Source organism: Cupressus sempervirens, chromosome 7, assembly GCF_028749045.1.
Source record: "Cupressus sempervirens isolate cs-2001-9-10 chromosome 7, ASM2874904v1, whole genome shotgun sequence".
Lineage (NCBI taxonomy): Eukaryota > Viridiplantae > Streptophyta > Pinopsida > Cupressales > Cupressaceae > Cupressus > Cupressus sempervirens.
The window spans coordinates 73,139,019-73,165,696 of NC_143124.1; the positions used below are offsets into that span (position 1 = coordinate 73,139,019).

The window sequence follows — 26,678 nt, forward strand, 5'->3', positions numbered from 1 at the left end:
TCTCGAATTATAATATGTTTCTTATTTTTATTGAATTTGTGATTAAGGGTAATCCCAAAAGAAGACATCACAATTGGCATCAGAGATTTGATCCTGCTGGTGTACAAAGTAAAGCTATAACAATAAGATGTATTCTATTCAAAGAGATTTGAAGGGCTAAGCAAGGGATCTATAAACTCTCCCAAAAATAGAATCAAGAAGGCCAATATTGCACTTCTGTGCATGTGTGTGCCTTTCAAATGTGTGTTCCATCCCTTGCGTATTTCTATAATTTTGCATGGTTAATGCCTTGTGGCCTTCATACAGCATGGTAACCCAAAAGTTTATCCTTCCTAAGCTGAAAGGCAATCCACTTGTCCCCCTTTGGCCTCATGGGGACTACCCAACCACAACCATGAGGTGGTCCACTTAGAGGGTGACCACATTACCATTCTCTCAAAGGGAACTAATTCATTTTACTGACCTTTATTGATATAGAAATTAGGAACATAATATCTTTACATATTTTTTATATTAAGTCATTATACCCTCAATATACCTATCATTGCTAAATTAGATAGTTATAAAACACATATAAGATCATTGATATACAGATGTAGATAAGTCTATAGAAATGTCTACAATCTACATATACAATTACCCATTATAATTTATGTTCCTAAAATGTACACAAAGACCAAATAAGAATACCCAATAATCTAAATCATATGGTCTTCTTGTCTTTTATATTTCTTTATTCACTCAGGATGATTGAATGATTACTATAGACTGACTGAATTAATTGAAGAATTGATTGCAAGTTTGTTTGATTCCCAATTGATGTTTGATGAATGATAGAATGATTTCCTTTGATTTGACAATTTGATAGTTAGTGAATGATGACTAAATTAATGTTGTAATTCATAAATTGATGAGTGATTATTGTGTGTTGATTTAATGTATTTGGAAGTGATGATTGGTAAATGATTATAAAAAAAAATTCTTCTTTTATATATTATTCATGGAAGGTTCAACACCTATCATAAAAATTGAATCACCACTTTAGATTAATATATTATTCCCCAACTTTATCTCCCTTGGATTCCCTCCTCAAACAAAACCTCTTCTTTATATCTTACAATGTACAAGTCACTTCTCTTCACCACATGTGCCCCTTGCATTGGTCACAACCTTTCACAATTACCACCCTTCAAATAAGGTCAAACTCTTCATCATTGTTGACCAAATGAAGGTACTTCCTTACTATCTTCCCCTCCCTTCTTCCATCAATCCTTCCTTAATTCTTATGCTCCCTTTATGCATATCAGAACTGTCTTATATCTTAGGCCAAAATTTACTATGGTTATCTTATGATTATCTAGTCTTCCATGCCTTCAAAAGAAGTCTTTCCCCCCTATTTATATCTTCATGATGGGAGAGTCAAAACCTTTCATTATTACAACTCTTCATCCTTTATGCCCTTTGAAAGAGTCACAACCTTTCATAGCTACCCCATTATGAAAGAGTCACAACCTTTCTCAATTACCACCTTTTGGGAGAGACACGACCTTTCCCTTTGAAGGAGTCACTTTCCTATTCTTTCTTCTCCATTAATTCTCTCTTGATTCACCTTCAAACTTTTTCATCTCTTTATACTTCTCTATTAAGTTTGCATCAACTTTCCTTTTCAATTTGTGTCAACATATTCCTTTATATCTGCACATATTCCTTCTTTATGTTTTGAATATAGTGTCTATAGGTATTATGTATATGAGAGACTTTAATAGATCCTAGCCATGTAAGCACATGTATTCCTTGCTGGTGGCAATATTAGTTCAAATACTTAGTGAGTATTAATCATTGCCCATGAACTTATTTTTCCTACTTTTTTGTAGGTGGGTACCTATCCCATTCTTGGATTGATGTTTTTATATATTTTATTTGGGGGTTACAAAGCATCATTCATGGGGTTGCATCCCTTTGTTAGGATGTCCATAAGTATATTTTACACTTTAGGGTTAGCATTGGTTACAACATGTCAGCCCAAAAAAGTTGATAAAATAGCCCCAAAATTTTTTTCTTGAGGCTTGGCCTATCCTTGGACTCCATCAAGGAATTATGGAGAGTGTACACAATTTCCTTGATCAATCATCAAAATCTAACATATTCTATATGTTGTAGTGGAACAAACCTCACATTAATACATAGATACCAAGCTTTTGGATCTCCTAGATGATCTTGAAAATAAGCTTACAATAGAACTTGGGGGCATAAGTGCATTCCATGTAATTGAGAGGATGAAATTATTTGGTGTGGGGCCAAACCTGGTCAATACAAGATACAAGAGGAGCAGGAAAGAGCAACGAAATGGCCCTAATTTTATGTTGGGATCAATCAAATCTCCCTAATGCTCATACATTCTAATGGATGGTGATACATAAAAAGGTGCTTAACCATGGATAGGCTAAATAATGTGGGAATTCATGGTCCCTCTTGGTGTGTCTTATGTAAAAGGGATGTGGAGCCAGCTAATCACTTATTTTTAAATTGAGTTCACTGACAAATGTTGGAACTAGCTTCAAAGTACATTGATATGGATGTAGCCTAGACCTAGATGCCTATTACAGTTCTTACAAGGATGGTATAATGTGTAGAAATGTAATGTGGGCTTCCATTTGGACCATTGCTCCTTCTTTCTCATTTAAAATAACTAGAAGGAATAGAACCATATAATTTTTAAGAAAAGGAGATGTCTTGGGAGGCTCTGATTACAAAAATTATTTGGGAAATTGTAGAGATGGCCAGTGCTGGAATTAAAATCAAGGACACCAAGTTCTCCAAGTGAGAAGAATGGATTCAAAAGGAGTGGGTAAATTTAAACTAGGCTACATTTCTGCTATCCAAAAACATGATTCATCATATGTAGGTAGTATGGTGCTACCCAAAATTCCACAGATGGAAATTGAACATTGATGTAGTAGCTAAAGGGAATTTGGGATATGGAGGCACTAGATGTATCATTTAGAATTGGAATGATGAGTGTGTATGACCATCCTCAAAAAGATTAGGTGTAGTTTCCAATAATGAAGTTGAATTTGAGGCTTTCATACTGGGCTTAAGATTATGTCGAGATAAAGGGAGTCGAGTTGTTGACATAGAGGGAGATTCAAAAATTTGTATCCAAGCAATGATCTATGGTTCAATTCATAATTGGAAGCTAAGTAATTGGGTCCAAATTTCTAGGGATATTCTTTTGGAGTTTGAAGTCATTATTTTAAAGCACATACAGAGAGGCTAATAAGGGTGCAGATCTGCATGCTATTGTTGGGGTTTGTCAAGAGGAATCAATAGTTTCAAGTTTGAATATTACTATGGCCTAGACTGCAAGGAATATTGCTACTTGAAGCAGAGTAGAAGCTTCATGGTAATAATGGGCAATTTTTGCAGATTGTAGTGGTAGCCGTATACCTTGCTCTATCATTTCTCCCATAGCTGTATGTGGTAAGATTTTTGCAGATTCCAAATATGCTTTGAGGCATCCAATCTATTGATTAATTCCAATTTTGGCGATGATTCAAGCTGAAATCTATCTTTGGCTGAATTTTGTGTCAAATTGGGTGCCAAAATAGGCCTGGCAAAGTTTATCAAGTGTTACAAATGAACTTGAATGTGCTATAAAGAGATGATAGAGTAACATTCCAATATAGAGAGTGTGGTGTTTGTGGAGTGTTGTGAGGATGTAAGAAGATGGTGCACCAATTCCATTTTGAGCTGCATGTGTAGGGAAGAATTTCTCTTGGCCCAATGTAGTATATTATTTAATGCCACTCAAATAGTGCGGGGAAGATTCAAGAACTTGTTTGAGTTTTCCTAGGAGGAAATAGTCATTGGTGTGATGGTTTTTCCTCTGTTTACTAACTGATGTCATTGATTTGAAAGAGAGCATCATTGAGAAGATTGATAGTTTGGTTCAAGATTTTGCAAATGTGATCATTGATCTGTATGAGAGGAGTTCCATCTGCATTCTAGGTAATTACTTTAACAACAATCTCTACATGATGGATGAGATGGGCTTTAATTTTGAGTCCTTGGCTTCTACTAAAGAGTGGGCTACAATTGAAAAGAAGAACTTCATTGTTAATGCTTGGGGGTATACTGGATATGAGTAATCAATAATAATTTTGCCCCTTTAAAGGCTATTAGATTTGGTGGATAATTGGTTGTCTATTGCAAATGGTGTTAGAATGGTGGAGATTGGCAACAAATTGGCAGGAATATATAGTGTTTTCACAAATCATTGATCATGTCTTGGGCTCTAATAGATTTAGTTGTGTTTGATCTCTAATAGATTTAGAATTTTAGAGGGCTTTTTAGGAATCTACAATTTGGCACTATGTGCAGGTGTATCAGATGCTATCCCCTTTTTGATAACACTCATCAAATTTTATTTTAAAAAAATTATTAATCATAAATTTGAGATTTTATCTTAATATGTCGTTAAATATAAAATATTATAATATGTTGAGAGATATATCAATTATGAAGCTTGAAGAGAACTGAGATTTCCTATAGACACATTATTCTTTTCATGATACCAGTTATCTACAATCATGTGATTACAAACATAAAATCTTTAAGTTTTTTTAAATCTCCCAACAGATTTTACATAGTTTTTAAAATATGTAAAGTATGCTAGTAGTAGTATCTATAGAACAATAGAAAGTGATGAAGATAGAAAACAAAAGAGATTGTATCCAGGTCACAAGCTCTACGAGTCAAACTCACCTTAGATTGGATATTTGTCTACCACCAAGTTGCTTCTTATATTTTAGAGCATAGATGCACACTTGCATTAAGTTGTACAGTGGCTTAACCTTGTTGCTATCTATCATTTCTAATCTAAACATCTAAGGTCGTGCATACAAACAACTGCCATAGGAGCTTCAGAAGTTTAGTTGATATGGCTGCATAGTGTCATCTCACTTGTCATTTCCCTCTATCTAAATAAGAAAATTTTCTTTCTTCATCCTATAACTTTGTTTAGAACAAATAATTGGTATTCTAGACAAAATAGTGTGAGAGAAACATATCATTAACAAGAGGGTTACATGAAAATCTTGCATTGCAGAGGCTAGTAAAGCTAATATCTTAACAATTCAAAATTTTTTAAAAACCTATATTCTTCCAAAAACAATAATTTTTGACAAGGCGCCTGCTAAGATAGTGGGCATGCAATAAGAAAAATCATTGTTGATCAAGAAAGAATGATCTCTTCAAAAAATATTCAACTTACACAACAAGACCGAAGAAAAAGCATCCATTAAAGTTTGTGTTTCATCTTTTTATCCAAAAAAATTGAATAGCGGACAACCTTGTCTTACACCACAACCCTTCGTAACTAAACAATGATTAAATGAAAAAAAGCAGAGTTTTTACTCTATGATTAAATCTACCAAAAACTCACCTGAGTAAAAAGCCTGGCAATTAGTGGTAAATTGCCAATTAGTTTGTGATTATGCCAACTATGCTTGTGGTAGCTGGTTCTTCGTGGTTGAGAATTTGAAGAGCGTGATAGCTTACTAGTTGTGCTCATCCTGTTTGTCTTGATCCTTTCCAAAAGTGGTAGGACATGTAGATGTGGCCAGAATAGTTGCATCAAGGCATTGATACTTAAAAATAGTTAGTATATGTTGCTTCTAGGTGTTGTAATTCTTCCCATTGAACTTTTGCCTACTTTCAAGCATTGTATTTGTTAGTGACACCATTTTACACACTTCCCAAGGCACTGAATACAATAGTAAAAAGATTCAGATTTAAAATCTGTTACACGAATCAAACTGAACTAAATATGATGAGGAAAAATTTAGGAACAAATCCCAAGGAAAATTGAACGTAGGAAGGACTGTAAGTCTAGAGGTGATTCCACAAAAGTGGACCTATAGAAAGAACAAGGACCTACACCAATTCATTAGATAAGAGACAATTTCCATAGGCAAACAAGGTTTGTTATGTTGGGTGAATCATGTTAGCGAAAGAAGAGTCAAACAAGTCTAGCAAGGTGCATTACATATTTGGAAAAATAGGACTCACCACAGACTTGGAAGCACAAAAAATTGGACTCGAGCTCGACAAAATCTCTAGAGAGGACTTGGTAAAAGAAAAAAAGATTTTTTACAAAAAATAATAACAAACCCTATAGAGCTATTTTGAGCAATAACAAACAACAAAAAAATGCAATTTCTTTACCTTCAAATCCTATAGACTTGTTTTGAGCAATAATAAATGATGAAAGTGAAATAATTAATATTTTAAGTGGCATTATGTGTTCCCTACAAACAAAGAGTCTGGACGAAGGGCTTGGGAGTCCCAACATGAGACTCACACAAGGTCCACCCTCTTGCCAAGTCTATAAAGTCCTCAAATTATGGTGTATTATGATAGTCGACTCATGCTAAGGAAGATTACAACATAAAATCTCTATTTGCTGGATAATTTGAAAATGTGATTGCAAATGGGTGCTACCACATGCACCAAACACAGATTACAAACAAAACCTCTATTTTCTAGGTAACTCAAAAATGTAACTACAAAATGGGTGTTCCAATGTGCATCAAATTGTTATATTGGAAAATGGGTTCTATAGTGGCACCAAGCACAAGCAATAAAGAGGCCTTATATCCCCACTTTAAGATGTCAACATAATATCTTGTTGATATCTTAAGCAAGGAAAAGATCCACATTAAGGATAAACACCTTTGTCACCAAGGAATATCCTCAACAAAAAAGCATGTGTTCCAAGATAGGAATGAGATCTATTGAAGGACACTACTGAAAAGGCTTCAAACATGAAAGAAAATGTGTGTTGCATGATTCTATGCATTAGGAAGCTTAATAATGGAATGCCACTATAATGAACCCAACTTGCTCACACTTGCCAAACTGAGGGAATATGTAATTTGGATGCTTTATAAACTACAGCTTCTTTGCTTCCGAAATACCAATTTTAAATATTGAAATATGGAAGCAATTATCTCTATCCAATAATGCCAACTACCTAAATATAATAGGACATGCAATTAAAGATGTGCAGATTATTGCTTCGCAAAACAAAAAATCACAACTAGAGATGAAGCTGAAATGTTTAATGCAACACCAATTCACTAAATTGTATGATTTATTGCAAATGGTGTTACCAAAAACTATTGCTCAATTAATAGAGAATTACAACAAGAACTTGGTAAACTTGCATCAGAATTATGAAATTTCTTGCTCTATAATTAAAACACCAATACCCAAACACCAATAGGAAGAAAAACTATGTCTCACAATTTTCATTGGAGAGAAACTCCACATGTGGCTGTAAGCAATCACCACCAAGAGAATGACTCATGCTAGAATGTGAGTGATGGATATGAAAAAAAACTAATGCCCAATATGTAAAAAAGTGGCCAATATGGAGCACCATATACCAATGAAAACCAATGCTTCCCAACAGGGACTGAGAATGATGAAACAATAGGCCGAGAAAAAAATTGGTGCTACCTCAATAAGAAGAACTTTAGATGCCAATTTTCAATAGGAGAGTGTCTGACTTATAGGTATAATATTGCTCAACACAATGCCAATAATGCAACAGTCAACATGTAGGAAGAATGCATTTAGTAGTAGGCCCTTGCACATCAATCACAATGATATTTGGGTGTCATATCAAAAGAGAATTGCAATGTTGAAGGGAAAAATTGCTAGCTGCTTAATTAGAAATGATGATTACCATAAAACCTCACCTCAGAATCACCTCCACAAAATAGTGATCAGAAAATTATAGATTACGACAATCTGATTGAATTTATAACCCAATTCAGTATACCTCAGCACTAAATTGATTGCACTTCCAGATGATCTAATTTTCTAAACAACAGGAGCAAATCGATGCCAAACTCAAGAGAAAACAATCCTCAAGAATACACAACCTTCAAAACGCTCACAAGAAATAATCAAAAAGCAATAGATAATGGATGATTCTAATTGCTTCATGAAACCTCTTCTATAAATAATCCACTTTTTGCTAAACTCAAACTTCTCCAAAATCTTGTAAAGAATAGGTCCATCCACCTTGTCATAAGCTTTCCCAAAGCCCAATTTCACTAGCATGGAGATTTTTCTTAAGGAGATGGAGTGAATCATCTCATGGGCCATGTGATGACCCATAAATACTTCCCCTTCCCAAAGTGAATCCACTTTGTTCATGGGAGATGAGTTTATCTAGGACAATCCTCAATATGTTGGCTACTATCTTAGAGATAATTTTGTAAGTTGTGTTGCATAATGATATATGCCAAAAGTTGTGAATTATTCCTTTTGCATTTTATTTTCTATGGATCAATGTTAACCTTTGATTAGACATGCAATAAAAAAAAAAAGTTGAATTACAAGGAAATAGTTGATTGAAAACCAAATCAGAGTAAAGCTTGCTTTTAGAATATTCTAGTTTTTTGAATTTTGGTTCTGCATTTTTGATGAAAACAAGAGATGCATTGGATTATAAGTAGTCTAGAAACATTATAAAGCATCAAAGTTCAGATATTTTTATGTGTTTTGTGAAAATTACTTTTACTAATGTAGTTTTGGTATGTTGGGGCTTGTTTATCTGATTTTTTATAGAAGTATAAATTTATGTACAATTGTATGTATCAAAAGAAATTGCCCATCACTGTGGTAATCTACTCTTGAATTTTATATAAGGTTTTAAATAAGATTGATTGATGATGTCAGGGTATTTGCTGAAGAAAAGTACAAAAACAAATGGTTGGAGTCAGCAGTGGTTTGTTTTGAATGAGAAATCTAGAAAGGTTTGTTGCATTTGATGTGTACAATAGAATTGTAATTTGTTCAATTTGATTTTGTTCTATTCAAGATTTGCAATGTGCTTCATTCCTTAGTTTATGGAATTTTGAAACATGTGAGGCGTCAATCCGAAACAAATTTGTAGAGAGGTCTTGGTAGTATTTTGGCATTCTATGTGTAATATATTAATTTTTAAAACAACCCAATAAGGGTCAAAGGAGAAAATAAATTTCTTTGCCATTTGGTAAAGAAAAAACAAGTTTATTCATTAAAGAATCATATGATTTTTCTATTAGATCATATTTTTGTTTTGGATTGGGCTATTCTCTCTATAAAAAGAATCTCAGACTTATTTGACAACTCTAATTAATAGAAGATTCTCTCTTTCAGATGGAAATAATTAACATGCATTGTCTATAAATCCACATTTTGCAAACATCTACGCCTTCTAGAAATTATAGGATCATTTTAGTTACATTTGAAAACATTAATCAAGAAAAACCATATGTGCAGATATAAACATTAATCTCAACATGTCCAATTTATTTGTAGATATATTTTCCTATGAAGAAATACCACTCCTGACAATATGAACGCTGAACAAAATGAGACAATAGCTATATTGTGGGTTCAATTCTGAAGAAAACCTAATAAATTTTATTGTCCTTGCAAAAAGTGTAAAGGCTTAAAGACTCGAAGAATTCTAATCACAACAACCCAGAGTCATTGTAGGCAACATAGTCATGTTGAAGAGGCCCACAATTTTTGTCCATTGCTGAATGTGGATTTCATACTAGAGGAACATGGAGGTGTGAATATCCAAGTTGAGGATAATACTCTAATGGAAGAAGATGATAATGTGCCAGAGGACATGATTGAAGAAGATGGTATTGGGGCAAGTGATGAAGAGGCTCACAATAATGGTACCAGTGAATCTGATAATGATGATGAAGATGGTCTTGATATACCTTTACTTGAGAAGGCACACTAGCCCTTATACGAAGGCTCCCAAACAACTCTACTCTCAGCTATAGTGCTTTTGGTGAACTTAAAGGTTATGAATGGTATATCCAATGTAGCAATGTCACGTATGCTAAGGTATGTCATTTTTGTCATCTTCAATGTTAGTATACAATTACTATTCATTATATTAACAATGCATATTTGTTGTTGTAGGTTGATTAGTGAGTTTTTGTTACCACCATCAAACATTTTGCCTCATTCGTATTGAGAATTATCTAACATTATGGATCAGATTGGAATGAAGTCATTTGTGCTCCATGCCCCATTTTGAGTTACAAAGTGTTATGGAATAGAGTTACATTTTTATTTAATGAAAATTTTATTGAATAATTGAAGTACCTACCTTTGCAACTTGAGGACTTCTTCACTCAAGACTTGATTTGTCTTCTTAAGGTTTTCAACTAGACCTCTATTAGAAGAAAGGGCTCCCATTGTTGGAGTCGGTGTAGTTGGTGTTGTAGAACAAGGTGCTGGACTAGATCTCCTTAAGAGTGATGATATTGATTGTAAGTTGTTTGTTGACTATGGAATTGAAATAGCTACTTTTGTTAGTGTTTGTTGTGAATCAAGTAAGTTTGAGATAGTAATACCCTTTAGCTATAGCAAAGGAGGTACTTGGGATGAAGATTCAAGCTCTATACAACACTTGTCACCTTGGGTCTTTACTTCCAGAGTTGTAAATTGTGTCTTTGAACCTTTTATTTTTTTATTTTTCTGGTCTATCTCATATATCATTCAAATACCTAGGAAGCATGTTTTGGTTGTTATTATAAGATACCATTGCCAGTTCTGATGCTTTTTTCAATTTGGAAAAACAAGAATCACATAAACAGTGTGGTTTATTTGGATTTAGTGCCAGTGCAGCTTCATGATATTTCTAGAACTACATGAATGCTAGTGAACTAAACCATAATTATAGAATTTGTCACTATACTTCTAATGGCTTTCACAATCCAACATAGGATACTAGGACTTAGCACAAGTCCCTTTACCCACACTAGGTATACACAACTACTGAGCCCAAATGGGAAATCCACTTCAAAAACTTCACCCACTGACACAAGAAATGGTGACAGAAAATAGGACATGCAGTCCAACCACAATCCACTATTAGTTTGGAATCCACCAAACTCACAACACACCTTTTCACTTCTAGGCCTACAATCCTTGTAGCCTTTCCAATCTGATTTCTTGTATTTTCACCAACTATCCCTCAATGGCATAGGGACTTATCCACCACTCGAAGCACCTTTTTAGGAACTTACTAAGGATCCAAAAGTTTCTTAGGAAAATTTTGCTCCAGCACCCCCAAACTGCTTCTTGGTACCTAGGTCTAGTTGATCAAGTTAGGCTAGGGCTTCAAGGAAGAATGGACAAGGTGGGTTCCCAAGACCCCAATTACTTATGTAAATCCTTAACACATAAATTTGCAACTAGATTCAACACTTGCATTGGTCAATAGTGCTTCCCAATATGATTGTCACCATTCTACTTGCAAAAACCAATCAAGCACATGGTCTTGCTTGACCTAGGGCTAGCTAGGAAAAATACTTTCCCTTCTCACCATGCCTCCAACTCTTAGAATCATGTTCCTAGGTCCCTTTACTTGCATATCCCTTAGTTTTAGAGGTTGCCACTGGTGGATTTGCAAGTTAGTGCTGCATTTGTACAAGGCCATAGAAAACAGGGCTATTCAGACCCCTTGTTACTAAAATGCTGATAACTTGCAAACCCCAACTCCAATTTATGTCAAATCAAAGACAAAAAACTTATGAAAAAATCCCTACAACTAATCCACACACTTAGAAATCATAACAGTACCATACAAAACCATACAACCCACTGTAACAGCAAAAATACCAGTAAATCAGAGGTTTTTTATTTGTTTTCTCCAAGCATCGCCTACAGCCTGATCTCCCTCACCTTCTGAGATCACGCATGATATATATAGAGACCTATAGTACCATTAGAACAACCAAGTAGTCATTCCCCAACTTAAAACAAACAATAAAAACTTTTAAACAATATTGAGCAACATTTTTAAAAGTTATTAGCAACTTTTTTATGCAACTTTTCGCATTTTTGAAAATTTGACTACCTAATGAACTCAACAAGTTCAAAAACCATAAAATTGGCCTATATTGACTCAAACACCCTATTCTAAGGTCTCTTGGTCTCATTGATCCACTTCTTTTATAAACACACCAAAGTGCTAATGGACCTTAAATACATGAGCCTTTATTACAAAACATGGGCCACCTAGTAAAGTATGGACCAAACCTTTATTCCAACACCCTAACTACTTGAATTCTCCCTTTCATGGAGTGGCAAGGTGTCCTGCATCATAGGTACTTGTTCTCTTGCCTCATAGATACTTGTTCCCCTGCCTCATTGGTTAGGTGTCCTGCACCACAACCGCTTCATGGAAACAGATCCCACACTATCTAGTCCAATATCAGACATCATGTTTTGGACAATGTACCAGCTATTGGCCACATGGTGTTCTAAAGTACTAGCTATTGCATCATGGTGTTGTGCAACTACCATTGCTTCTTCCAAAGAATAGGTGTTAGGCCGTCTCTTATTTCTGCCCACTAGAAACTCTAACTGCTTTGCTGCCTGTAGAGATTACTTTACAAATATATTCACAAAATGAAGGTACATTGTCTAGAATGAATAATTTTCCAAAATTGTGATCTTATTAATAAGATAAATGGAAAGAAAATCCTAAATTAAATCCTTAATGGAATGCGAGGAAAAAACATGCTTGCTAGTCAATTTCTTCAATTTGATTATATCCATAAATATGCTTTAATTCATTTGGTGTCTGCTTTAATTGTTACAATGTTTCAGTTGGTGGACTAGCAGAGAGTAGTACTGCTGAAGCTAATCCATTTCCTAGAGTAGTTTGCATGATTAGTACTAGTTCATATGAAGGGACATTATTGTTGAATAAGAAAACTATGTTTCCGTTAAAACAATGAAAGCTTCCAAGTGCTTTAAAATTGTTTTTATTTAAAGTGTAAATTTAATTTATTTTTATATTACTCATTTTGGACTAATAAATCCTTTATGTTTTTGTAGGTAATAATGTTTTCTTTGAACATCTTTTTCATATGACATTGAGACTATTCAGACCCACCATACGTAAAAGGTACGTAGTTTCATATCATTGCTACATAATTTTTCTTTTCTTCCATTTATTGTAATATATTAAAGTTATTGATCTAAAAATCTATTTGTTTTTAAAAAGGTGGAATTTACAAGCCACGGAATTTAAAAATCAGCTCATTACATCTTTTGACGAGAAATTTGGAAAAAAACATTTTTGACAATGGCCTACTTCTCAAAAGAGCAGCAAAGCATATAAAGACTATGAGGGATCAATATAGAAGGGTTGTTAAGGATAACCCAAAGTACGAACGTCCTCCTATGATTCCACCAATGGAGTGGAATGAAATAGTAGAAGATGAAAAGGAGAAAAGGCTATGTGAAGATAGAGATAATGAAGTAGCATAGGGAAAAAAGAGGTATGTCATGACAGTATTAACTACATTGTAATCATGCACTAATTATTCATATTTGTAAATTTATAATCTAAGATGTTTGAAATTGTTCATAGATTACAAGACACATTCGTGGCTACAAAAGTGAGACTAGAAAATTTTGGCCAACACAAACTTGGCTCTGGTGGCTATATGAATCTCCAATCTCAACTTGTAAGTAGGAGCAATGATATGAAATAATTTTTTTAAATATAATGTTGCAAAAAATTTTGTTTAGTGAAACCATACATACAAAACTAATGATATTAAGAAAAAAATACAGGGCACAGAATTTAGTGTGGAGGTCACAGATGAAGATAGAAAACTTTCCTTGAAGGAAGGCTATAAAGTTGTGGCTACACACCTACGCGAAGAATCTATAAGCCTTGCCCAAGAATCTAATTCACCAAATGATATCTCACAGGTAAATTGGTTAGATGAAAAGTAAATGAAATCGAATAGTTGATCCTTTTCTTTTTTGTATTAGTTTTGAACATAAATTGACTACATAACAATGTACATAACATTTTATTGCAGCCTTCATATTTTACCATAGAACCTGATCGTGACGAAGGCCATAATGTGCATTATAGTGGTGGAGGTATTAATTTGCTATTGGAAATTAATTATGCAATTATGAATACAATTTAACATCTTCAATTGCAATTTGACATGTATCCTTTTTTTGAAAATTTTAGAGCATGTTGAACATCATGCCGAATGAGTGGAACATGTTCCAAGTGTTCAACATGTTGACATGGTGGCGGATCAAAATGTTAATGTACATGATGTAGCATTTTCAGGTAAGAAAAATGCATGTTATGTTGTACTAGTACTTAATTATAGACTGGTAACAGTTAAAAAAAGGAAAATAGTATGCCAATTTATCCCACTTGTTCTTGCAACAGAGCCCCCTTTAGTGTAGCAGCCTCCTGCTCCTCCAAAGAGAAGGAGCCATCATAATTTGACATTACACATGCCAAAAGAGGAGGAGAATGATGCAGATATGGATGCTCCTATGAGCAGTTTTCTTAAGAGAGCTCAGAAAAACAAAAAGAAGAAATGATGTTTTAAAAATCTTCTTTGATAAACCTTGTTGGATAATGAAAGAACTTTGTTTTAAGTAATTATGTATGAATGATGCATATTAATACTGATTTTTATTTTATGTTAATTAATTCTTGATTAGTATTGTGTATTAATGAATTTTATATCATATTGACGAATGTTATGTGATTGTATTGATTGAATGTTATAGTTCATAAATGGATGAATGAATGAATGAATGAATGAAGTATGTAATTAGATGATAATGGGTACTTTAGATTGATGTTAAGGGGAGGGGGGTGAGGCCAGATGAGCTTCCACCTTCATGTGATTGGCCTTGTTAAGTAGAGAATATTATAGTATTCTTGAAACCAAGTGAAGCTCAAACTAACATAAAATGGACACTTCGCATGTGGTAGGTCTAAACTGATCGATGACTACTGCTGCCCATAACATGAATTTGTGAAATACATTCTAATATCACCAATTTCAACACTCTATTTGAAGCATAGGAGTGGTCTATAGTCTTAGCATGAATTTTGAGTAATGCCTTAGTCCATATTGCCTCACTGGAAGAAGCCTGCACGAGTCTAAGACTATGAACTCTCCCCACCTTGGCCAAGAAGAACTTGCCAACTCTCTAGTATTAGGGAAAACTACAGAGTGGTGTGGCTCGTCTGCAACCAACCAATAAGTTCATAATTAAAGGAATGAGCCTTCCTTTGCCAAGGATTGCCAAGCAACGATCTCAAGTGTACCAATTTGATCAATGCTCCAATCCTTATTGAGAATCTTGTCCCAATCAATCTCTAGATGAAATAGGGACACAAAGTGACTAGTCAAATGGTGAATAACACCTAAACATCTAAAAATTTTATCCTTATATCTTCCAAGGTCACTCCAGTGAATCCCAACCAGTTCCATTACTTCTTGTTGATAAATCCCAACATTGACACCCAACCAAGATTGATCCCCAAGACCAATGCATCACATGAAGAAACTACATTCCCAAGCACCATAACAAGTGCAATGCACTATTATTCTATGATGCAGAGGTGGTGTATGGTATCCATCTTCTTCATGTCATATAGAAAATCCATTCATTTAGCAACAACTCTTTACTTCAATGTCCCATCAAGGACTTACCTTCCAAGCTACTCCAAGTGCACTTAGAGTTTCCCAAACACCATAACTTCTTCCAAGGCTTCAACCTTCATTCTTCCTTTGTGAATCATCTCCTCATGGCCTTTCCACCATGTTCCATCCATCCATTCATTTTGTACAACTAATCTCTTACCCAACATTCATATCTAGCCTTAAAGCTAGTAGCCCTCACCAGTCACTAATTTGGATTTCTCTCCAATAGTTCCCAAACAACTAGGGAAACTAAAACCTGATTAAGATACCCTTTTGGTATCTATACATCCTCCCTAAGTTTCAATATCAACTCTTTTTGACCATACCCAAGATCCGATACCCCTAGCCTATCCACACTAGGCCTAATTCTCCAATTTTACATAGCAACCCACAACTCCACTCAACCCTACAATTCTAAAGGGTGAAACAGTCCTTCTAGGGGTTGAGAAACAATAGATTTTCAAGATTTTAAGCTTCTACCCTTTACACAACACATTTTCCACCAAACCCTTGGTTTTGGGGTCACTCATCTAGGGCCTATTCAATAGGACCTCTAACCATATCACCAGAACAAAATAATTGCATAAACAATTCATAATTGATCCCCCCATATGCATTTGATCACCAAACATCTTCAATCCCGAAGTAAATTACTTTTAATATGACTAGTGTCTATGCAGGGCCTGTTCTTAGTCAGCAATCACCATTGTAGTTCTTCAAGAATATTCCTTCAATAAAATTTTATCATCATTGAGAGAGACAATTGGGTCTACTAAATGTTTGTAGGTTTCAAGGGCCTGCTGAAGGAGTTCTAAAGTTTGAAGGAAGGAAAATTAATTAAGAGTAGTTTAAAACACTTCCCCACCCCACCCCCAAGCTTGTTTTGTTGACTGGAGGTATTATTTAGTAGTATTATTATCAAGTGAACCCTAAATTTAATGCAATCTTCAAGTATTTACTCTTTTACATCTCTATATGTTATGCTGCAATACATCTTGTCATAACTAGCATTTTAAGTGCCATATGTATAGTATACACAACCTTGTCCCCACCACCACCCCTTGTCATCCCCAAATGAAGACCCCTTTGTCCTCTTGTCCTGGAAACTTGTACCCCATTCTACTATCACCTGTCTCTTAGGGCAGTGTAACTATGGGTTTTTGATATTATGTTTTGCATTGCAATTGTTAGATTGAGTCAACAGAATGTTAGCAAATGAATTGCATCTATCAGTAAACATTATTCAAGGCTTTATGTAGTCCCAAATTTTTCAAAGGTTGGACTATTTTTCGCTATTTTCAATGCATAATTGAATTTCAATCTTTTCTTGAGCATTCCAAGCTTCATTTTGGTTGTGTTTTTGACCTCTTGATCTCTATCTCATGTTTGCAATTAGTTGTCAATTGGTTAAAAGAAAAGCTCAACATCTCTTATAATATGCCAATTAGGTATTTTTCATTTACATTTTTACATGCTATGAAATTGGTAGACTTTTTTATTAGCCTTATTTCAAGTTGTAGTATTCTGATTCAATTTGCATGCACACTAAATATTTAGAGTACGGAAAGTGGGAACTAATAGATATGGTGTTGTTTTAAGTTGTTAGAAGACTAAATTCTTGGAGTGCATTTTATGTTTTGGAGTGCCTAATTGATGCAATGGATAGAGTGGTGAACCAAGAAATAACCCAAAATGAGCAAGATTGTAGCAATGTGCCAAGTGACCCTTCTAGGTCTTGATGGTCAAATCCTATAAATGGTCAACTCCAAGAGGTTTTAAAGCTTCAATAGGTTTTTTTTGGTCTATCTAACATGTACCAAGCATCACCTTTGAGTTTCAACATCTTTTAAGCAAAAATGCACAATGCACCCAAATATTGTCAATGCAACTTTTCAATTCTGTGACAGCAGCAAGACAAATAGGTGAATAAATTTTGTTTTTACCAAAAGACTCCTTGAATAAATTGATGTTTTAGATACCCTTTATCCTTATACAAAACATATGTAAAACTGAGATACACTTCCTTTGGCAAATATCAATGAACTTTTCATGTTTCCCCTATTTTAAACAATGTAAGAGTGATGCAATTACCAAGCAACCAATAGGAATACTTAATGTCTTGACTCCAAACTTTGCAAAGGCTCATAAAATGTCCCCAATTAGAGGATTCCCCAACCAATTTCAGTCTAAGAGCTTTCTATCCCCAAAAGCCCTAATTTGCCCTCTTGAAACCCTTTTATCTAGGGCTTGCTAGATCTCCCACGTGCCAAACTTCTTGGACCAATTAAAGGTGTAAAAATCAATGTTTCAACATTGTGAACATGATTCAAAACTTAAACACTACCCTCATTAAGGTGAATCCTTTGTTGTAGGTCTATAGCCTTCAATTTAAACTTTCTTTTCACAAGTATTTGCTTGGTGGCCACCAAATCTTCAAATTAGTTGTTCATCACAGAGTTAGAAATCATTTTACATGTTAGATAAACATCATTCCATGAAGAAACAGTGAACATTTCATGGAATGAGCATGTTTTATTGGAAAAAAACTTCAAAATTGCTTTAAAATAGCCTGCTAGAGCCAACAGTGCGGGTTTTTGATGAACAAAACTTCAAATATTAAAGTAAAACGAAGTAAGGAATCTTAAAAAATGTATAACAAGATGTTACCAATCATTCCAACATGAAATAATACTCCCAAAACTAAGAAAACCTCAATTTACTCTAGAAATAAAGCACTTTTTATTGCAAATTCTATGACAGTCCGTACTATATTAAGGTACAGGCCGTACCAACACATATATATATGTTCATGAGTTAGTTCTCAACCTCCTTAATGGAATCCAATTCATTTCACTACCTATCCCTTTATAAAATTCAAATTTGAAGGTTTCCTTCCAAAATGGCTCTTATAGCCGTTACATACAAAATTTGAATTTTGAAAAGCAAAAAACTATATCTAAAGGGACTTATTGGCTGTTTTAACTTATGAAATGACTTGAGGTTGTTATGACATAATACTAGAACCTAACTAATGATTTCTCTACCTTAAAAAACCACTAGATCCCATTCCAAGGATCAATCACAATTCTTCAACATTGGAATCAGCCAATACATCATACAAAACCATATCCTTTCGTGCTTTCAAAAGCCATGATTGGCTGTAGAATTGACCAATTGATATCATGAGATGCTCCATGATCTCTTTGATGACCTAGATCTCCAATGTTTCTAAGAAGAGCATATGATGCCCCTACATCAAATTCACCACCTTGAAAGGTGTTCTTGTCCCAAGAACATTGTCTCGCATGGATGGTCTCTTTTACTCCATATTTCTGCATATGCTGCTTAGGAATGAAATCTCATAGTGAAAAATGCCCTCTCTTCTTGTTACCTACATGAAAAACACTCAAATATTTATTAGGAATCTTAACTTTTGCCCTTGGGGCAGTCACCATAGCTGTTTCAACTATTTCTCTGTCTACTTGGACAGTCTTTATTTCAGTCCCCTTGAGACGGTACTTTTGCTGTCTGCCCACATGTTGTTGTACCCTCTTTTCATTGTACCTATGATTGTATGTGCTTGTATCATATTTTTAAATATATTTGAATTATGTAGGAATAGTTTTTATCATGCCAATTATATGTCTGTCTACAGATGTTGGTCATGTTATGCAGCATAAATAACTTTGGATGAAAGTTTAATATTTTTACTAGGATCAAGAGAAAAGAAGAAAATTTTTCATTGTAATATTTATAAGACTCCTTTCTATTACAAATTTGTATTGCTATTATGTTTCTTCTAGATAGAATAGTTGGGTTGTATTACATATATTAGAAGAGAAAAGAAAAAACTCAGCACAGACATAGTCTACTGGAGTGTGAACTCAATGCACAAGTCTTCCTGTCTTTTCTTAGCTTAATTTCTCACAGGTCATGAGATGATACACCAGTTAGTCAAGTAAAGAAGCATTCATGAACAATACAATACACCTATGGTATCTAAGAATCACACATAAAAGTGAACAATGTCGACTATACTGCCTTCAAATGGGGATCTGTTAAGGGAAACTACACCATGTTTGGATGGGGAATCAATAAAAGGAAACTAATTTTGTCTTCACAAGAGTTTAAAATTATGCAGGGCTTACTCTAGTAGCAGGGTAAAGTGCATGAACTATTTAACTTTCATAGTTATTGTATGAGATCAAATATTTATCTAGGAGACCGCAACCTATAAATGATCATATCTTGGAAATTTTTTAAAGGTTTTCAACATTCATATATTTTAGATGATGAAATGAAGTATACCACACAAAATGGCCATATAAAATAGTAATGTACAAGGATATGTGATAATTTCTCTCTGATATTCAGCAACTCGTAGTCAAGCGTCCCCCATGAATGCAAAGATAATTTCCAATGGGGTTCCATTATTATAGTTTTAAACTACCTTTGTTGCATAGTCTTACTTTTAACTTTAGAGTGAAAGAAACTCAGAGAACTAAGAATAGTTGGAATTGGTATTTTAGGCTTGAATGAAGAAAATTTCCAGTCAATGACATTTTAGTGCATATATAAAAAATACATATGGCATGATTCTAATGATGTCACATGATTTTTTTGATAGGTTTTCTTATTTTGATAGCTTTTAACTTAAATATCCGAGTCTTTAGATCTGTAGTGTTTTACATGATTATTTTTTCTGCTTTATAAAATCTAATCTTCCACTGTTAAAATAAACAGGAAAATGTGGTTGCAACTTTGGAAGTGGCAAAAACATTCAATGAGAAGATCTCAAAATATTGTCAAGTTATGTTGGAGTCTTGTGCATATGCTGGCATAGGCAATGTTCTCAAGGTGCTTGTTGATTAGCTTGAACTTGGCAAGATAAAATATTGTATGCAGTATACCCATATTTCCCCCATTTAGGTTTAAGTTTTAATTATCTTGTAAACTATTTTTCTCCCATCAGGTACAAAGTCTTTTAGGACTGCACAAAACACCTTGAGAAGGGTGAAAGTCATCAAGCACCAGCTGTAATTGGAATTGCATTAGTTGCAATGGCTGAAGAACTAGGACTTGAAATGGCCATTCATTCTTTGGAGCATCTCCTACAATATGGAGAGTAGAATATTAGAAGAGCAGTCCCATTAGCTCTAGGCCTATTGTCAATATCAAATCTGAAAGTAATGTTCATTGTTTTGTCCTTCCGTTTGCTGAAATACTCAATTCTTGGCCCCTTAATTTTATTGATTATTTATGTGATAGAAGTTTATTATTGAAATCTGACATGTAAACATCTATATTAGGTCAATGTGATGGATACTTTGAGTAGGCTTAGTCATGATACCAATTCAGAAGTTGCTATGGTGAGTGGTATTTGTTATAATATTTCTTTGTAATCTTTCTAGGATTAATTGGTGCTAGAACAAATAATGCCCGAATAGCTGGCATGCTACAAAATCTATCAAGCTATTATTACAAAGATCCCAGCCTTCTATTCTATGTATGTTATATTGCCAATTATTAATGTTGATGCTGCAATTTTATTTTCTAAGTTTAACAATGTCTAACAAATCTTAATTCAGGAAATCTGACATAAATAGATATATTGTAGGTCCACATTGCTCAAGGTTTGGTTCATTTAGGAAAAGGGTTGTAGCAGTTGGACCAGGGGCTCACAGTAAGGAAGGCAACACCATTCCTATTAGCTTGAAGGAAGGTGATCATGTTCTTCTACTTGAATATGGTGGTAGTGAAATCAAACTAGGAGACAAAGAGTAAGTTTGCATCATTGAATTTTTACTTTCTTATGGTTTTGAAGCATGATTTTTGTAATGAATGCATTGGTCTTATATAAAAATTATACTATATAAGCAAAGCTCCAAGAAATGACATTGAATTTGTAGATTATCTCATGTATAGATTTCTCTAATGCAGATTGTCATCTTTTGTTGTCAATATTGGAATTAGGTATCACTTGTATCGGGAGGATGACATTCTTGGAATTTTGCAAGTTTGAATTTGGCTACAAATAAGGTCCAAAATTTTGAATTTAGTAGTTAGGATGAATTGTTGCATCAAGGAAAGCTAATTAAGATTTGGAGTTTGAGAATAGTGCAGATGATTGATTGTTTTGTTTTCATAGTATTTGTTTAAGCAACCTAAACAACTCATGGCATCTCATTTCTCTTTGTTTTCTCTCAATTCATATGACTCCAAATTTTTTTCATTGTTGTAATTTTACACCCAAGTCGGGAATGCTAGGCAATCTGAGGGCACAAAATGAGACCTAGAGTAGCTATTTTTGAATTTTAGTGAGTTCCAGAATTGACTGTCTGAACAAGTCATAGGGGATTGAGCTTATGAGACCATTGTAGAGGTCGTAGGGGCTGTCAGAGTGTGATTTAAGCTTATAGTAGACCCCAGAAGGATAGACCTATAAATTACCATTGGAATTGGGATCTAAGTCATAGATCACCTTTTGCTGGAGTTCTCACCCATACATAAGTTTTTGCTCAGTATATTTGTGTAAGCTCTTGTGCGATGTTTGCTTTCTCTAGTTCTTTTGACTGTAGATTTTATTTATACTCAAAATAATTCCAGTCATGTCTATCATTAATGCAAATCTATAAGCAATGAACTTTTCAATGGACCATCTATTGTAGCTTGTCAATCATGCATCACATTAAGTGGCTAGCACTTATCATGGTAGTTTTGCTAACTGTTAAAGTGTTAAAAAAAAGTGCACAATCATATCATATTTATTATGTTAAACCAGAAGCAGGAAATAATTGCTGTACTGAATAGTGAGCATGAACAATAGCAATACATATCCATCCAAGCTTCAAAGAATGTGGGTGACCATCTTCTTGAACCTCGCTATTTGGACAACTGTTAGAATTTGGAAATCAATGAATTTTGGTGTTCTTGGGCAGCTCATTTCAGGGATCTTAACACCTTGCTCATAGCCACCAGTATTCTACCACACCTCGGCTTCTTCAAAAGCATGTAGAAATTCTCTTGTATTTCTTGTACTATAGTCCTAGATCATGTTTTATTTTAAGAAAAAGCTGATGTGTTGTGGCTATCTAGCTACATGCATACCTTGATAAAATCATCCACGTATTTCTTTTATCTTGGTCTTCACCATGTTTCTTAATGCAGCCTTCAGTAATTAAGCTTCTATAGGACTGGAACTGCAAGAATCTATCCTAGTTGTATTGCTTATGTTCAGATGACTATCCTGCACCATGTTGCAAGAATATTTTCTCTTGTCATAGTGTCCAGCCTCCACAAAAATGACACATTCCTTTGTTTCATTAATTCTACTTGATGAGATTAATATAAAGGTTGCTAAAGTTTCTCTGAAGGAAAAGATAGAGGGTGCCTTGAGCATTTTCGAGTGCTCAAAAAATGCTATTTTGGAGGTTGCTGATGCTGTTAGGCATGCTACAAGACGATCTCAAATTGAAGAGGATATGAAAAGAACAAAATCTTTAGCAACATCAATCAATCAAATGATTTGGATTGGATATGAAAATTGTAGAATCTTAACATATGGTTGTTCAAATTTTGTATCTCCTAAATGATTTTCTTTTAGCCTATAACTTCTTGTGCATAGTTGCCAAGTTTTCTTATTATATCGGGCATATTAATGAAGAAGCATATTAGTTACCGTCAATGTTTATGACAATTTGATTAGTTACTGTCGATATTTTTTAGGCATTCTATAAAATAGTTCACATGCTTTGCATATGTTATGACACTTTGCATGCATCCTACACTCTCTCATCCGGTTGATGATGGATTATGGAGAGTGATCTGAAATGATGATGCTAAAAAACACACAATCAAATTCAAAATGAACTTGCATTACAAATGGATTGTGGAAATCTGATATTGTTGATTTTGCATGCATGTCTAGCAGGACAATCGCAACTTAAAAAATATATATATTTAAGTTGTGATTGTCCTGCTAGACATGCATGCAAAATCAACAATATCAAATTTCCACAATCCATTTGTAATGCAAGTTCATTTTGAATTTGATTGTGTGTTTTTTAGCGTCATCATTTCAGATCACTCTCCATAATCCATCATCAACCGGATGAGAGAGTGCAGGATGCATGCAAAATGCCATATCATACGCAAGCCATGTGAACTATTTTATAGAATGCCTGAAAACAAAATTACACCCAAGTGTTGGTAGAAATTTCTACCTTCATTGGTCAAAATTTCCACCTTCAATGGTCAAAATTTTTGACCTTCATTGGTTGAAATCTCTACCTTTCTTGGTCAACATTTTCTACCTTTAATGGTTGAAATTTCTACCTTTCCTGGTCAACATTTTCTACCTTCAATGGTCAAAATTTCTACCTTTCCTAGTCAACATTTTCTACCTTCAATGGTCAAAATTTCTACCTTTCTTGGTCAACATTTTCTACCTTCAATGGTCAAAATTTCTACCTTTATTGGTCAAAATTTATACCTACATTGGTCAAAATTTTTGACCAGTTCCAGGAAGAACTTGCACCATGGTTATGGAAGAATTTTGACCAAAGTATTGGTCAAAATGTTGACCAACCAGTAGGTTGGTCAAAATTTTGATCAAAAAATTTTTGACCAATGAGTTGGTCGAAGTTGGTCAAAGTTTGGTCGAAAAATGGGTCAAAATTTTGACCAATAATGGTCAAAAAATGGTCTCAGATGTAGTAGTGATAGAAAGTGATTGGCCTCATAATATTGTTAAGTGCCCAAGTCAAAGTCAGATTGAGTATATATTAAAAAATGAATGTAATTAAATGTTATTGCTTATTTCAAATGGAGCTATTTGACAAAGATGACAATGTGCTAATGATATGCAAAGCATCAAGCTTTTAAAATTAAGATGATATGTTTGGAATGCTGTTTATGGGTGAGATCTTATCTGTGACCAAATTTTTTAGTATAGGCAGTGTGGTATGGAGTATTCACTCTGGTTGAATCTTTCAGAGGAAACAATTGTTGACTTCATTGCATAAGGCAAAAGACTCCAATCTTCAGCTTTTGTAGATTTGGTCCGTGATATTTGTACCATCTTGTCTTCGATTGGATAGAACCAAACATTTTCCTTCAGCTCCATATCAATAAAAACCACCAGTCAAGAAGGGCTCATGATTTGAAGAGTGGGAGTAGGTATAAAAGGTATACATGCATTGAGAAATGCTTTAAAAAAGGAAGACACCAAGCCGCTAGAGCAGAACACGGGATGCCATCAAAAGGACACTCCACGCTAAGAAGGAAGGGAGGTGTCTTCAAAGAAATAATCCACATTAGGAGGCAATCCAGATTTAAACAACAGACACCAACATGTAACGGAGATACCACAGTATAAAATCTACCAATGAAGAATGAGGAGACTGCATTTTCTTTTTGGAAGCAGGAGCTTCAATGTCAGCAAGGAGTCCAATACACTAATCAATGAACACAACAAGCGAATAAACTAAAAACACCATAAGCAAATAAGGAAGTAGCACCAAAAAGGAAAAAATAAAAGAGAGTAGCACACAGTTAAAAGAAGGAGAGCAACCCGCAACCAGGCATTAAAAGAAAACTCCAGCGGCATTAAACATAGCTTATGCCCGACATCGGAGGTGCCACACCAAGTCAAAAGGGCCAAAGAAAAGAAAAACCCAAATGGGCATAAAAAGGACCCAAGCCACATGAGCAGCAGGTATACAAATTATATGAACAAAGTAGCACCAGCAAGGTTCTAGTTATTACTATGAAACCATTTTCATCAACAAAATTTCTCTTGTCCAAACAACATTAAGAAGGATAATACATATAGTTCAGATATGTTAGGTTGTTTCATGTTTTTCATTTCATGCATATGACTGTATAATTTCAAGGAAATAATACAAAGAAAAACATATGGTTGAGTTTCATCTTTAATCATGTCTCCTTTATCAGCTAATTTTCAATATTTTACAATCTTTGACTTAGAGCTTAGGTTGTAGTTGTAGTCCCTTAAGGCTGTATGTTATTCATTGTTGCTTATGACCCAAGAGGTTGTGTAAATGCTTCAGGGAATCAACAGGGTTGCAATTTTACTGATGGGGATATCATGTAAGAATGGGATTTAATTTGAGCATTGATGTCTACTTACAAGTTAAATAGATAGATCAGATGTCTGAGTATATAAACAAGTATCAGATATCCATACATGTGCATTTGATTCATGGGATTTCCCAATGGTTAAGGCACTAATCAGTTATAGGATCATTAGGTCTTATTACTGCATATCTGAGGTTTTGTTGAAATTCAACATTATTAATCAAATGTTCTTTCCATTTTATGTTGAAGGACCTAAATAGAATACCCTTACTTAGCTTATGAATATCATAGAATTGCAATTTGCTACTATAGATCTATGTTATTGCATGTGTATTAGGAGATATAAGGGTTTTTATTTGCTTAATAGATTTAGGGATATGTTTTTTGCACTGGTACGGTATCAATTGAGTCTCAGGTCTACCCACCTAGGTTTAGCACAGCCTAAAGTAGAAGAAGGTTCAAGCTTTATAGTTGGCCCGGTGTCTGAAATTATATGTTGAGAATGGGAGTTAGCTGCCCCTAGATGTGTCATATTCTCATTGGGATAATTGAAAATGCTCCAGCATTTTCAAACACCAACAATATGGTGACTCTACTGGGGAGTTGCATTCAGAAAGAACCAAAATCTCTGGCATGAAACAGATTGAATATAGCATATCTATAGCAAGAGGTGTTTCTTATTTCCTTGCTGAAGTTTCATGTTCCCCAGTTAAGGTTTATTCATAATCAACAGTATGTTGTAAAATTGGATGAAAATTATGTTCTATGACTGTTATAAGTCTATCTTCAATCAGTTCAGTCTTTGCAACTACTGTTGAGAAAATTTCAAAGTCAAGAATCAATTTATAAAGTGTATTTCCTTTTCAAGGTGTTAATGATTTTCAAGTTTCTCCTACATTGAAGGTCTAGTTCAGATTTGTCAAGTGACAAATTATGTTTTATTTCTCACAAAGTGTGAGTGGTGACTCTCAAATATCTGTACCAGTTTGTTCCTAGTTGATTTCA

General features: G+C 34.3%; 1 protein-coding gene across 1 annotated transcript in view; it reads left to right on the forward strand.

Moving 5' to 3' along the window:
- The window catches only part of LOC149545557 (uncharacterized), a 125,035-nt gene that overhangs the window by 58,498 nt on the left and 39,859 nt on the right, over positions 1–26,678 (forward strand). The window contains exons 7-8 of the mRNA XM_089793802.1: positions 20,319–20,432; positions 20,885–20,944. Coding sequence (XP_089649928.1) covers positions 20,319–20,432; positions 20,885–20,944 — 174 coding nt within the window. The remainder of the gene's footprint in view (positions 1–20,318; positions 20,433–20,884; positions 20,945–26,678) is intronic.